General features: G+C 38.1%; 1 protein-coding gene across 4 annotated transcripts in view; it reads left to right on the top strand.

Moving 5' to 3' along the window:
• Positions 1–15821, top strand: part of ANKS1B (ankyrin repeat and sterile alpha motif domain containing 1B) — a 1160119-nt gene that overhangs the window by 135879 nt on the left and 1008419 nt on the right. For all 4 annotated transcript variants that reach the window (XM_061417010.1, XM_061417008.1, XM_061417009.1 and 1 more), the window contains exon 2: positions 7421–7501. In XM_061417010.1, the coding sequence (XP_061272994.1) occupies positions 7421–7501 (81 nt within the window). The remainder of the gene's footprint in view (positions 1–7420; positions 7502–15821) is intronic.

The raw sequence follows: 15821 nt of genomic DNA, 5'->3' as shown, positions 1-15821 counted from the left end.
CTATTTGCCATGAAATGATAGGACTGGATGCCATGATCTTTGTTTTTTGAATGTTGAGTTTTAAGCCAACTTTTTCACTCTCCTTTTTCACTTTCATCAAGAGGCTCTTTAGTTCTTCGCTTTCTGCCATAAAAGTGATGTCATCTGCACATCTGAGGTTATTGATATTTCTCCTGGCAATCTTGATTCCATCTTGTGCTTCATCCAGCCTGGCATTTCACATGATGTACTCTGCATATGAGTTAAATAAGCAGAGTGACAAAAATTAAAGATTTACTGAGCATGGTCCTACTTATCAGAGCAAGATCCAGTTTCCCCCACAGTCTCTCCCAACAGGAAGCTTCCCAAAGCCTCTTATCCTTATCCATCAGAGGGCAGACAGAATGAAAACGACAATTACAGAAAACGAATCAACTGATTGCGTGGACCACAGCCTTTTCTAACAGTGAAACTATGAGCCATGCCATGTAGGGCCACCCAAGACAAACGGGTCATGCTGGAGATTTCTAAAAAAAAAAATGTGGTCCACTGGAGAAGGGGATGGCAAACTACTTCAGTATACTTGCCTTGAGAACCACATGAATGGTATGAAAAGGCAAAAAGATGTCTTTTATAAGTTGATTAAATTTCTTTCTATTCCAGTTTACTAACAGTTTTTGTTAGGAATTGATGTTGGAGTTTGGCAAATATTACTTCCATATGTGTTGAGATAATCAAGATTTTTCTTTTTTAGTTTGTTAGTATAGTAATTTATGAATGTTAAATTTGCATTCCTGAAATAAACTCCATTTCATCATGGTGTAATATTGTTTTTATGTATTGTTGGATTCAACTTGCTAGAATTTTGCTGAGAATTTTTGCATCTATATTCATGAGTGATATATTGATCTGTAGTTCTTTTTTGTCATATGTTTTTGATCTCATAGAATGCTGATCTCATAGAATGTTAGGCACTATTTGTGCCTCTACAATATTTTGGAATCCTTTTGTAAAATTGATATTATTTCTTTTTTAAATACCTGGCATAATTTCCCACTGAAGCGATTTAAACCTGGAGGGTTTATTTTTGTTTTGTGAGAAATGTTTGTAATTACAAGTTCACATTCAGTTTCTTTAATAGATGTAGGGCTATCAGGTTATACATTTTTTAAAAAGATTATTTTGGTAGTTTTCAAGAAGCTTGCCCATTTCATCTAAGTTTTCTAATTTGTTGATATAATGTTATTAAAAAATATTCTCCTGCTGTTCATGTCTTTAGAATATATAGTGATACTACTTCTCTACTCCTGATTTGATCATTTATATCTTCTATTTTTATCCTTATCAGTTTACCTATAGGTTTTTAAATTTATAGCATATTTTTTAAAAATCACTTTTTGATTTCCTCTCTTGTTAGCCTGTTTTTTATTTCATTGTTTTCCTTTCTTCTGCTTACTTTGGGGTAATATACTCTTCCTATTTTTTAAAGTAGAAGCTGAGATCATCAATTTAGAACCCCTCTCTGATCTATTAGTGTCATTTTAATACTATAAATTTTCCTTTAGATATTTAGTTGTGTCCCAAAAGTTTTGATATTTTGTGTTTTCTTTCTCTTTCAGTTGTAAATATTTTCCAAAATCTTTATGATATTATCTTGGACTTATGTGTTATTCAGTTACAAATATTTGTGGATATTAAAGATACTCTTCTGTGAATGATTTTTAATTGAATTTCATTAGAGTCAGAGAACATATTTTGTGTTATTTGAATCTTTTGAACTTATTGAGGTTTGTTTTATGATCCACAATATAGTATATATTGATAAATGTCCTGTGTTCACTTGAAAAGAATGTGTATTCTGCTATTATTGCATTGGTTCTATAAATGTCAGGTCAAGTTGGTTGGGGTGTGTGTGTGTGTGTGTGCATGCATGCTGTCATGTCCAACTCTTTGCAACCCCATGGACTGTAGCCCACCAGGTACCTCTGTCCATGGAATTTTCCAAGCTAGAATACTGGAGCACATTGCCATTTCCTTCTCTAAGGGATCTATCTTCCTGACATAGGGGTAGAACCCAGTCTCTTGCATTGACAGGTGGATTCTTTACCGTCTGAGCCACCAGGGAAGCCCCAATTTGGTTGGTAGTGTTATTCAAGTCTTATATCCCCTTACTGATTTTCTGTTTACTTGTTCTATCAATTATTGAGAGAGAGGTATTAAAATCTCCAAGTATAAGTGTATAGGTCTATTTCTCTTTGCAATAGTATCAGTTTTTTGCTTCATGTATTTTGAAATTCTGTTGTTGTTGTTCAGTCACTAACTCAGGTCTGACTTTTTGTGACCCCCTGGACTACAGCATGCCAGGCTTCCCTGTCCATCACCAACTCCCAGAGTTTACTCAAACTCATGTCACTGAGTTGGTGATGCCATCCAACCATCTCAACTTCTGTTGTCCCCTAATCCTCCAAGCTTCAATCTTTCCCAGCATCAGGGTCTTTTCAAATGAGTCAGTTCTTCACATCAGGTGGCCAAGTTATTGGAGTTTCAGCATCAGTCCTTCCCATGAATATTCAGGTCTGATTTCCTTTAGGATGGACTGGTTGGATCTCCTTGCAGTCCAACGGACTCTCAAGAGTCTTCTCCAACACCACAGTTCAAAACCATCAATTCTTCAGCACTCAGCTTTCTTTATAGTCCAACTCTCACAGCCATACATGACTACTGGAAAAACCATAGCTTTGACCAGACGGACTTTTGTTGGCAAAGTAATGTCTCTGCTTTTTAATATGCTGTGTAGGTTGGTCATAACTTTTCTTCTGAGGAGCAAGCGTCTTTTAATTTCATGGCTGCAGTCACCATCTGCAGTGATTTTGGAACCCCCAAAATAAAGTCTGTCACTGTTTCCATTGTTTCCCCACCTATTTGCCATGAAGTGATGGGAGTGGATGCCATGATCTCAGTTTCTGAATGTTGAGTTTTAACCCAACTTTTTCACTCTCTTCTTTCACTTTCATCAAGAGGCTCTTTAGTTCGTCTTTGCTTTCCACCATAAGGGTGGTGTCATCTGCATGTCTGAGGATACTGATACTCTCCCGACAATCTTGATTCCAGCTTGTGCTTCATCCAGCCCGGCATTTTGCATAATGTACTCCAACTCTTGAGAGTCCCTTGGACTGCAAGGAGATCCAACCAGTCCATTCTGAAGGAGATCAGCCCTGGGATTTCTTTGGAAGGAATGATGCTAAAGCTGAAACTCCAGTACTTTGGCCACCTCACGCGAAGAGTTGACTCATTGGAAAAGACTGTGATGCTGGGAGGGATTGGGGGCAGGAGGAGAAGGGGACGACAGAGGATGAGATGGCTGGATGGCATCACTGACTCGATGGACGTGAGTCTGAGTGAACTCTGGGAGTTGGTGATGGACAGGGAGGCCTGGCGTGCTGTGATTCATGGGGTCGCAAAGAGTCGGACGCGACTTAGCGACTGAACTGAACTGAACTGACTCTGCATCTAAATTAAATAAGCAGGGTGATAATATGCAGCCTTGATGTACTTCTTTCCTATTTGGAACCAGTCTGTTGTTCCATGGCCAGTTCTAACTCTTGCTTCTTGACCTGCATACAGATTTCTCAGGAGGCAGGTCAGGTGGTCTGGTATTCCCATTTCTTTAAGAATTTTCCACAGTTTGTTGTGATCCACACAGTCAAAGGCTTTGGCATAGTCAATAAAGCAAAAGTAGATGTTTTTCTGGAACTCTCTTGATTTTTTGATGATCCAGTGGATATTGGTGGAGAAGGCAATGGCACCCCACTGCAGTACTTTTGCCTAGAAAATCCCATGGATGGAGGAGCCTGGTAGGCTGCAGTCCATGGGGTCGCTAGAGTCAGACACGACTGAGCGACTTCACTTTCACTTTTCACTTTCCTGCATTGGAGAAGGAAATGGCAACCCACTCCAGTGTTCTTGCCTGGAGAATCCCAGGGACGGAGGATCCTGGTGGGCTGCCGTCTATGGGGTCACACAGAGTCGGACAGGACTGAAGCGACTTAGCAGTAGCAGCAGCAGTGGATATTGGCAATTTGATCTCTGGTTCCCAGGAATCGAACTGGTGTTTCCTGCCTTGCAGGCAGATTCTTTACCAACTGAGCTATCAGGGAAGCCCTGTGTATCTCTATGTTTAAAGCTAATTTCTTGTAGTGAGCATACAGTTGGGTCTTACTTTCTTTAATCCAGTCTGATGATATTTTTTTGAACTGGGATGATTAGATAATTAACAGTGATTGTAATTGTTGATGTGGTTATTTTTGTCATTGATATGGTTAAATCTATCATCTAAGAGTTTCGTTTGTATTTGTATCAAATCTTCCTTGTTTCTCTCTTCTGCTTTTTTGTTCTTTTGCCTCTTGAATTATTACTATTATTTTTTTGATTTCACATTATTTTAAATGAGTACATTGAATTTGTCTTAACACTTGTTTTTACCTGTGGCTAATTTATTCATTAAAAATAATCAGTTATTTGATTTATAATTTAGCGTATATTTGTTAAATAACTGTTGTATTCAGTATTTAGAGAAAAATTATTGGAGCAGATGAATCTTGATCTAGGCTTTTGAAGAATGGTAAGATATGCTTTTTTAGAAAATCTATCATAGGTTAGTAGAAGGGCATGAGTAAAGGCTCAAAGGTGGAAATTAATAGGGCAAGATGGGTAAATAAGCAAGAGAAACAAAGGTATAAAAATTTTCAGAACATAATAGGAGACTAAAAATGCTTCAAGGATTGATTTAGAAAAAAAAAGATTGCTAAAAGTCTAACAATAATAACGAAATTGTAAAACATATTCATATCTTATAACTTTCCTGGTTTAACTGTCACTTTTTTTTATTCTCAGGAGGTAAGCTACCACTAAAGAAAATAAACCACTGGATTGAAATGAAGTTAAGATAAAAATAAAGTTAAAATCTTACAATTGACTGGTTATATTACATCATTAATTTCCTCAAGACCTTCTTTATTATCAAATAGTTTAATTCTTATCTCATTTCTTTTTTTGGGGACAGTTTCCTGTTTTAAATTGTATAATGCTTTATCTTGGTTTTATTTACTCTTGGGCAACTCTCAGTGTTCTTTATGTAACTTTTTCCCTATGTTGGACCCTAAAGTATTGTTAATTATCCATGGTTCTACTGTCCGTCCTATATTTTTCTTTCTTTCTTTTTTTCCTCACAATATACGTTCATATAAGTTCTCTGACCACTTCAGTGAGGGCTGGGAAGTTTTAAGATTTTCAGTTGCGTTGAACTTGGAACTATCTACCTAACTTAGGTTTGATTTTTTTTTTTCATCCAGGGATTGATATTTTGGCTAATATCAACATTTGAGAGAAGGTTTCACCTTGCCTTCATATACAGATTTTCCACTGAGGTATTTGAGCCTAATGACCTCTCCTAGGAGGTCACCATATTGATGCTGAACTTAGTGTGGACACCCAATTGGCATAGTGCACTGCAGCCCAGAACTCCTGGGTTCAAGCAGTCCTCCAGCCTCAGCCTCCTGAGTAGCAGAGATTACAGGTGCATGCCACCATGCCCAGCTGATGGCCTGTCTCTTAGAGAGTCTGAAATCAAGCACTCCCTTGGTTTTATCATATAACAATTTATTGAACAAACATAAAAAATATAATAGATGCTAGTGCTATGTTCAACTACTGCCCAAAGTGCTTTATAAGTACTGATTCATTTGATCCTCACAACATTTTAAGGTAGTAGTACTATTATCATCATCTATATTTTGCAGACAAGGAATTAAATACTTGAGAGAGATTAAATACTTTATCCAGGGCTACCCCCAGCAAGTAATGGAGCCAGGTTTTTGAAATCAGGTTGTCTAACTTAAGAACCATGCTTGTAACTAGATATTTTCATAGTTTTCTGGAGATCCTTACTTTTATATAAGTATGTCAGATAACTGAAATTTAATGTTTCCAAGCCTGAAGTCATTGTTTGCTTTCCATCTGCACTGTCTTCCTCCAGCAGATTTGCCTTTCTTTTCACAGCTTAGTTAATGTCATTTTCCTTTCGGTCACTTAGACATTTAACTTGAGTGATTCTGTGCTAACTATTGTACTTTTGTATCCTTCCTATTGTATCCTTCCTTCAATTGATCTCTGCATCTTATTGGTTTGACTTTTTATAACTGTCGAATAAGAACATTCTACTCATTTTCACTGTCTCAACTTGGTTGTGATCTCTCATTTTGAATAGCTGTTTATTCTCTTCTCAGAGATGCTTGTGTGCTCTCTGGTACCTGGATTATCTTACTAGCCTGTACTTGTTAGTTTATGTGTCTCTCTTCTCCATTAGACTCTGCTCTTGTAAAGAAGGCCCTTGAATTATGACTTTGTGCTCTCAGTACTTAGCTTAATATGTGACATACAATTGGTACACAATAAATATTTTGTGAATACATGAATTAGTTTGTCATTGGCAGTGGTGGTTTAGTCGCCAAGCCGTGCCTGACTCTTGCAATCCCATGGACTGTAGCCTGTCATGCTCCTCTGTCCATGGGATTCTCCAGGCAGGAATACTGGAGTGGGTTGCCATTTCCTTCTCCAAGTTTGTCATTAAATGTTAGTTTTGATGGCTTTGATAACATCAGAGTTTTTTGGGGAGATTTACTTTTGGAAAACTTTCAATACCTATTTTTTTTAAACTATAGTTTCTATAATTGTAGTGATCAAGGATAAAATGGATTCTTTCTTATAGTTATATGTTATCGTCAAAATATATTGTATAGTAAAATAACTTCAAAACTATTAGAATCTTTTTATGGTCTGTGATAATCAAATCTAATTATATTTTCAAGGGTGAAAAATGTTTTACATTCTCTTGCTAGCAATGGAACAGCAAGAAGTGTTTATATTCTTTCCATATCCAAAAATATAACTTATGCAAACCACTGCCATCTCAGAATGAGTGTGTTGAAAAGGAGGAGGCAGGTGACTTAAATCTTTCTTCTTGGTAAAGAATATAATAGTTGAACGTTAATTGGATCCAATATTTAAGTAATGACTGAAAGTTACAGGGAATTTTGGGGTCCAAATTTAAGGAATACCAGGGGGTCTGCATTTGCTAATAATTTCTAATGGTAGCTTTCAGTTCAGTTCAGTTGCTCAGTCGTGTCCGACTCTTTGCGACCCCATGAATCACAGCACGCCAGGCCTGCCTGTTCATCACCAACTCCCGGAGTTCACTCAAACTTACTCACTAATAATTTCTCTTCATCAAATAAGTGAATAAAGACATTGTTCTGAGGGGAGTGCAGGAAAGGTGGCAGTTGTTTTCACATGAGTAAAATCCTCATCTGAAACATGCTGCTGACTATTTTGCAAAGCACAATTCTGCTCCCCTGTTAACTGTGTGCTTGTGCTTTATTTGCAGCATCTGGCGAGGCCCCAATGTGAACTGCACAGACAGTTCGGGTTACACGGCTTTACACCATGCAGCCTTAAATGGACATAAGTAAGTGCCACTTATTTGGACTGGAATCTGTGTGTATTTAGTTACATGTGATGAAGTTAATTATGTCTGATGGTTCCTGTTTCATGTTGCCACGAGTCCCCTGGGCTTAGATGAATTTGGAGAAGCACCAGGTGCTCAACACTTGACATGTTGAAAGTGGTAGGAATGTTGCTGAGGATGAGTATGTGCAGAGTGCAGATCAAGTCAAAGACCACACAGGGAAAATGGAAGAAGTGCCAGGACCATGTTAGTCACGTGTACATTTGGCATGGGAATGGGATAAACCAGGGGTTCCCAACCCCTGGGCCACACATAGGTACTGGTCCATGGCCTGTTAGGAAGCAGGCTGTACAGCAGGAGGTGAGAGGCAGGAGAGTGAGCAAAGCTTGTCTGTATTTACAAACTCTCCCCATTACTCGCATTAATGCCTAAACTCTGCCTCCTGTTAGGTCAGTGACATTCATTAGATTCTCACAGGAGCGTGAACCCTACTGTGAACTGTGCATGTAAGGGATCTAGGTTGTGTGCTCCTTGTGAGAATCATCCCCAAACCACCCTTCTCCTCACTCCCTGGGTCTGTGGAAAAATTGTCTTCTATGAAACCAGTCCCTGGTGCCAAAAAGATTAGGGACTGATGGGATAAACCACTCAATGATGCCTCCCTACTTTCTGGGGTATCTTCACGAATTATGGGATTATTCACTAAGAATGAACTCTTTTAGTAGAGTCTTGCTCTTATAAGCCATGGCCACTTTGACAAACCTCTTTGAAATCCTCAAACTAAGCTAACATGCTTTCTCTCTGTCATTCATGAATGGTCTCTCGGGTTTTAAACCTCTTTAACCCGTGGAATTATATTTCAAATAACGTGATAGTCTATGATATGGAGGGTGAAAAAATGTATAACCATCAACAGTATTTTATTGACAATGTTTTAGCCAGGAAACCTAATGGTTTAGTGACAGTGTGAGGAGTCCTCTGAATGAGTCAAATGTTCTGTCGTCCTTCATCAGAAGAAAGGTGACCTTGTTCATGTGTCTCCTCTCCTATCTGTTTTTCCTTTGCTTTAATTATTCAAGTTAGTCTTTTCAGATCTGAATCATTTCATTTCACTTCAGTAGTTTTAAGCATGGTAATTACTGCCTTAAAATTACTATAGTGTGCTAAGTCACTAAGTTGTGTCTGCCTGTTTACAACCCTATGGACTGTAGCCCACCAGGCTCCTCTGTCCATGGGATTTCCCAGGCAAGAATACTGGAGTGGGTTGCCATTCCCTTTTCCAGGGATTCTTCCTTACCCAGGGATCAAACCTGCATCTCCTGCATTGCAAGCGGATTCTTTTACCACTGAGCCACCTGGAAAGCCTCCAAAATTACTGATAGTTATCTTTTAATTTTGCATTTAACATTTCTTTTATTCTGTGAATTGAGACACAAATTGAGACTTAGTTATACTTGATTACACTTCATGATCTTAAAGCTCTCATACAAGGACCTTACCATTTTTGTCATTATTTATCATTCTGACTTCATACTGTTCATGGGGTTCTAAAGGCAAGAATACTGAAGTGGTTTGCCATTCGCTTCTCCAGTGGACCACATTCTGTCACATCTCTCCACCATGACCCACCCGTCTTGGACTAGACAAGGCTGTGGTCCTAGTACTGAAAGAGAAATGCCCCAGGTCAGTAGCTGCCCAATATGCTACTGGAGATCAGTGGAGAAATAACTCCAGAAAGAATGAAGGGATGGAGCCAAAGCAAAAACAATACCCAGCTGTGGATGTGACTGGTGATAGAAGCAAGGTCCGATGCTGTAAAGAGCAATATTGCATAGGAACCTGGAATGTCAGGTCCATGAATCAAGGCAAATTGGAAGTGGTCAAATAAGAGATGGCAAGAGCGAATGTCGACATTCTAGGAATCAGCGAACTGAAATGGACTGGAATGGGTGAATTTAACTCAGATGACCATTATATCTACTACTGCACGCAGGAATCCCTCAGAAGAAATGGAGTGGCCATCATGGTCAACAAAAGAGTCCGAAATGCAGTACTTGATGCAATCTCAAAAATGACAGAATGATCTCTGTTCGTTTCCAAGGCAAACCATTCAATATCAAAGTAATCCAAGTCTATGCCCCAACTGGTAACACTGAAGAAGCTGAAGTTGAACGGTTCTATGAAGACCTGCAAGACCTTTTAGAACTAACACCCAAAAAAGATGTCCTTTTCATTACAGGGGACTGGAATGCAAAAGTAGGAAGTCAAGAAACACCTGGAGTAACAGGCAAATTTGGCCTTGGAATACAGAATGAAGCAGGGCAAAGACTAATAGAGTTTTGCCAAGAAAATGCACTGGTCATAACAAACACCCTCTTCCAACAACACAAGAGAAGACTCTATACATGGACATCACCAGATGGTCAACACTGAAATCAGATTGATTATATTCTTTGCAGCCAAAGATGGAGAAGCTCTATACAGTTAGCAAAAACAAGACCAGGAGCTGACTGTGGCTCAGACCATGAACTCCTTATTGCCAAATTCAGACTTAAATTGAAGAAAGTAGGGAAAACCACTAGACCATTCAGGTATGACCTCAATCAAATCCCTTATGATTATATAGTGGAAGTGAGAAATAGATTTAAGGGCCTAGATCTGATAGATAGAGTGCCTGATGAACTATGGACTGAGGTTCGTGACATTGTACAGGAGACAGGGATCAAGACCATTCCCATGGAAACGAAATGCAAAAGAGCAAAATGGCTGTCTGGGGAGGCCTTACAAATAGCTGTGAAAAGAAGAGAAGCGAAAAGCAAAGAAGAAAAGGAGAGAGATAAACATCTGAATGCAGAGTTCCAAAGAATAGCAAGAAGAGATAAGAAAGCCTTCTTCAGCGGTCAATGCAAAGAAATAGAGGAAAACAACAGAATAGGAAAGACTAGGGAATCTCTTCAAGAAAATCAGAGATACCAAAGGAACCTTTCATGCAAACCTTGGCTCGATAAAGGACAGAAATGGTATGGACCTAACAGAAGCAGAAGATATTAAGAAGAGGTGGCAAGAATACACAGAAGAACTGTACAAAAAAGAGCTTCATGACCCAGATAATCACGATGGTGTGATCACTGACCTAGAGCCAGACATCCTGGAATGTGAAGTCAAGTGGGCCTTAGAAAGCATCACTACGAACAAAGCTAGTGGAGGTGATGAAATTCCAGTTGAGCTATTCCAAATCCTGAAAGGTGATGCTGTGAAAGTGCTGCACTCAATATGCCAGCAAATTTGGAAAACTCAGCAGTGGCCACAGGACTGGAAAAGGTCAGTTTTCATTCCAATCCCAAAGAAAGGCAATGCCAAAGAATGCTCAAACTACCACACAATTGCACTCATCTCACACGTTAGTAAAGTAATGCTCAAAATTCTCCAAGCCAGGCTTCAGCAATATGTGAACCGCGAACTTCCTGATGTTCAAGCTGATTTTAGAAAAGGCAGAGGAACCAGAGATCAAATTGCCAACATCCACTGGATCATAGAAAAAGCAAGAGAGTTCCAGAAAGACATCTATTTCTGGTTTATTGACTATGCCAAAGCCTTTGACTGTGTGGATCACAATAAACTGTGGAAAATTCTTCAAGAGATGGGAATACCAGACCACCTGATCTGCCTCTTGAGAAATTTGTATGCAGGTCAGGAAGCAACAGTTAGAACTGGACATGGAACAACAGACTGGTTCCAAATAGGAAAAGGAGTTTGTCAAGGCTGTATATTGTCACCCTGTTTATTTAACTTCTATGCAGAGTACATCACGAGAAACGCTGGACTGGAAGAAGCACAAACTGGAATCAAGATTGCTGGGAGAAATATCAATAACCTCAGATATGCAGATGACACCACCTTTATGGCAGAAAGTGAAGAGGAACTAAAAAGCCTCTTGATGAAAGTGAAAGTGGAGAGTGAAAAAGTTGGCTTAAGGCTCAACATTCAGAAAACTAAGATCATGGCATCCGGTTCCACCACTTCATGGGAAATAGATGGGAAAACAGTGGAAACAGTGTCAGACTTTATTTTTCTGGGCTCCAAAATCACTGCAGATGGTGACTGCACTCATGAAATTAAAAGACGCTTACTCCTTGGAAGGAAAGTTATGATCAACCTAGATAGCATATTGAAAAGCAGAGACATTACTTTGCCAACAAAGGTCTGTCTAGTCAAGGCTATGGTTTTTCCTGTGGTCATGTATGGATGTGAGAGTTGGACTGTGAAGAAGGCTGAGCGCTGAAGAATTGATGCTTTTGAACTGTGGTGTTGGAGAAGAGTCTTAAGAGTCCCTTGGACTGCAAGGAGATCCAACCAGTCCATTCTGAGGGAGATCAGCCCTGGGATTTCTTTGGAAGGAATGATGCTAAAGCTGAAACTCCAGTACTTTGGCCACCTCATGCAAAGAGTTGACTTATTGGAAAAGACTCTGATGCTGGGAGGGATTGGGGGCAAGAGGAGAAGGGGACGACAGAGGATGAGATGGCTGGATGGCATCACTGACTTGATGGACATGAGTCTGAGTGAACTCCGGGAGTTGGTGATGGACAGGGAGGCCTGGTGTGCTGCAATTCATGGGGTCGCAAAGAGTCGGACACAACTGAGAGACTGATCTGATCTGATCATTATGACATGTTTACCTTGAAACTTATTGCATAAATTGAACATTATCATTCTGTTTGAAGAATATTTGAATTATGTAAAATATCATAAACTTAATGTTTCATCACTTAGATCCTTAGTATTGGAATTCTCAAATTACATTTTTTTTCATCCAGTCCTTATTCTATATGATGTAACCTTATACCGCCGACCTAAGAACTTTTTATTTTGCCGAGTCTTTTTCAGCTATTTTGCTACCCTTCTCTAGAGCGGAAAATGTGTCCAGATCCTTACCATCTGAGTCTTTTAAAGGAAATGCTATTTATTCTTCTTCATACCTGAATCATCAGGAGGGAAGTCAATTAAATCAGCCCAAGCTGACTTCTTTGGCCATCTTAGTTGGGGATTCAGTGGCTCTGGTGGAACCATATTTCTTGGTCCCAGCTGGGAAGACAAGCTATCAAGTATAATGGACAGAAGATCTTGGGCTTGACTATTTGAGCTATACAACTTTTCTCGTTCTACCTTAGCTTGGCATTATTTCTCAAAATAATATTGTACCCAAATGTCCCTTTCTTGATTTTCAGTGGTTTTAAGTAAATGTTTTTGGTTTATATGTGACATCCTATGAAGTTCTAACCATTAAGATATATTTCTCTGAGGCTTCTTGCACAATTTTTAGTTTTATTGGCAGTGTAAAAAGTGAGGATAATTTAGGTGAATTGAATAGCAGTCACTAAGCTTATCATAAAGAGATGGGAATTTGACTGTATTTCTTTTAAGATCTTTAATTGCAGATGTTCTCTGAGGATTATATATCTCTGCTTTGCTTTCATCTAAAGGTATCATTTTTCTTTTTAATTTTTTTGCCCTTTTTTTTTTTTTTTTAACAAAACCACTCAGATGGCATTCCCTCCCTCTTACTTTCCCAAAAGAGAAAGATTTTACTTAGTGTCATCATGCAGGTGTTAGAAAAAAGTAGGAAAATTCTAATCCCATCTCTCCCTCCCTGCCAGTTATGTGACCTTGAGCCATTTAATTAACCTCTTTATGCCTCAGTTCAAATGTACTGAATACACCATATTCCTTCTAATTATAACATTTTATGATATAATATTTTGTTATTTGTGGCTCAGTTAGGTACTATGATGTTACAGTTCTGAAATTTGGATTTTCATCTACAAAGAATTCTTGATTTTAAATTATTTAATTTATCAAGGACTTTTAAAGTTAGAGATCATTTATTCTATCCTACCTTCATTACTTCTTTTATTTTATAGATGGAGAAACAAGACCATGCTGGATAAGTGACTTAGTGGCCACTTAATCATTAAGGTGGGGCTGTATCTAGAGTCCGAGTGTATACTTTGACCTGTAATTTACCTTGTATCCCTCTATGACTGTATGCACATCAGTGTTCTAATTTCTTATTGGTTTTTCTCTGTCACATTATGTATTTCTGGCTGCCTCCCATTATCATCAAGTAGTGTATTCTCACGGAATGCTCAGTTAAATATTGCCATAAGAAAAGATATTTGTAGAATAAAAACTTGTCATAGAATATACCTCAGAGCCAGAGGACAATGGTTTTCCTTTTCTTTGTCTTTGGTATTCTCACTTCAAATAGTTAATGAAACATTGTGCTGTATTCCTCCCAAGCAAGCCTTAGCCGTCAGCATAGAAACACTTCATTTCTATCCTTGTTCTTGCTGCTTGTATCCATCAACTTTAGATTGTTTTCACAAACATGGTTTCTAGGCTGAAAGTGTTAGTTGCTCAGTCATGTCCAACTCTTTGGACCCCATGGTCTGTAGCCCACCAGGCTCTTCTGTCCATGGGATTCTCCAGGCAAGAATACTGGAATGGGTTGCTATTTCCTTCTCCAGGGGATCTTCCCAACTCAGGAATCGAACCTGGGTCTCCTGCATTGCAGGTGGTTTCTTTATGGACCGAGCCACCAAGGAAGTTCATGGAATTATAGAGCTAGAAGAAATGTTACAGGGTCTTATAGTTTATTCATTTGCTTTGGGCACATCCTTTCCCCTTTCCTCCAATATATAATCTGTGGCCTTCACACTGCAAATTAAGACTGTATCCTCACTATTTTGTATGTTTTATTGAGAGTCTCATTTATCACTGCTAGTTAGCCCACAAATGGGACAACCTTTTATATACCTGAAATGCATTATTTCACAATGAAAAATTCGTCTCCACTTAGCCAAATCAGGACACAATAGAAATACTCTTGGTGATTTCCTGAGTCATTTGTAATTACAGATGAGAAAATTGTTACTTTTAAATGATAGAAAAAGCACAGTCAGTAGAACAAATTTAACTGGCAATGATTGTAAATAAATTATTTCAGTAGATAGGCTAGAGATTTATTTTTTCTTCTTTTTCTTTTTAAAATATGGAGGATTCATTGTCTCTCTCATATATTTCTTTTGCAAATTTTATTGCTTTAATTAATTCTCTTCTGAATAGCAATAGCAATTTCTTCTGAAATATCCAACTTCCTCTTTTTTCCTCCACTTCCTCCTCCCTTTTTTAACTCCCTCCTTTCTTCCCTTCTTCTCTCCTCTTTCCCTCTCTTCCTCTTTCCTTCTTTTCTTTGCTCTTTCTTTTCTGTCTTTTAAAATAATCATCTTATTATTTTAATAATCCCTATAAAGTTTTACTAAACCTGTATGTTCATATTTCATTCTGATTTCTCTCTTCTTAGAAAATTGCTGGTTTTATTTTCTTGGTAAGTTTCATCTCATTAAACTATGTTGGGTACATTGTGATTCTTGGATGCTGTTTTGGAAAATGTCAGTAATAAATTGTTATTGTATCTTTGAAGTATGTTTGTTATTTGATATGTGTGGGGTTATTTTCTGTTCTTGCTTTTGATTCTTTAAATATTAATGCTTGAATCCTAGACAAGGATTCAATTATAGATAATCCTTCATTATCTATAATCAAGATTGTATCTCAAATTGGGTCTAGACTCTAGATAGTAAACTATCTGCTATACCTTTGATTTGCTCACAATAGACTTTCTAATGAAAGAAGAGCACTTCCTCTAAAAATTTATATAATCTAGTCCATGAAGTTGCTCTTTGAATCACCTACAAATATCTTTGGTTGATTGCTTCTTTCTTGGATTAGAATATTAACTAGTTAAATTTGACTTTATTCATTTTATCTGAAAATAAATCTATGGGAGTGAATTCAGTATATAATGGAGCTCCAGTTAGAAAATGAAGTGTATTGTCCTAAAGTCTTCTGACTACGTTGAGCATTTTTGCAACTTTATTTCCAAAAAAGAGAAATAAAATCCTTAAGAAAGTCTGAAATCAAAAGGGCCTTAATGACTTTGAGAATTTCATTAGTTTATTAATGGATAATTTGCATGTCATTAGCTTATTACATCCATATGAAGATGATTTGCATTTATTTCAAAATTCTTTGTTTTAAAAAAATTTTTTTTTTACTTTACAATATTTTATTGGTTTTGCCATACATTAACATGAATCTGCCACAGGTGTATATGTGTTCCCCATCCTGAAACCCCCTCCCAATTTCCTCCCCATCCCATCACTCTGGGTCATCCCAGTGCACTAGCCCTGAGCACCCTGTATCATGCATCAAACCTGGACTGGCAATTCGTTTCACATATGATAATATATACGTTTCA

Source organism: Bos javanicus, chromosome 5, assembly GCF_032452875.1.
Source record: "Bos javanicus breed banteng chromosome 5, ARS-OSU_banteng_1.0, whole genome shotgun sequence".
Classification (NCBI taxonomy): Eukaryota; Metazoa; Chordata; class Mammalia; order Artiodactyla; family Bovidae; genus Bos; species Bos javanicus.
This window is presented reverse-complemented; position numbering and strand designations above follow the sequence as displayed.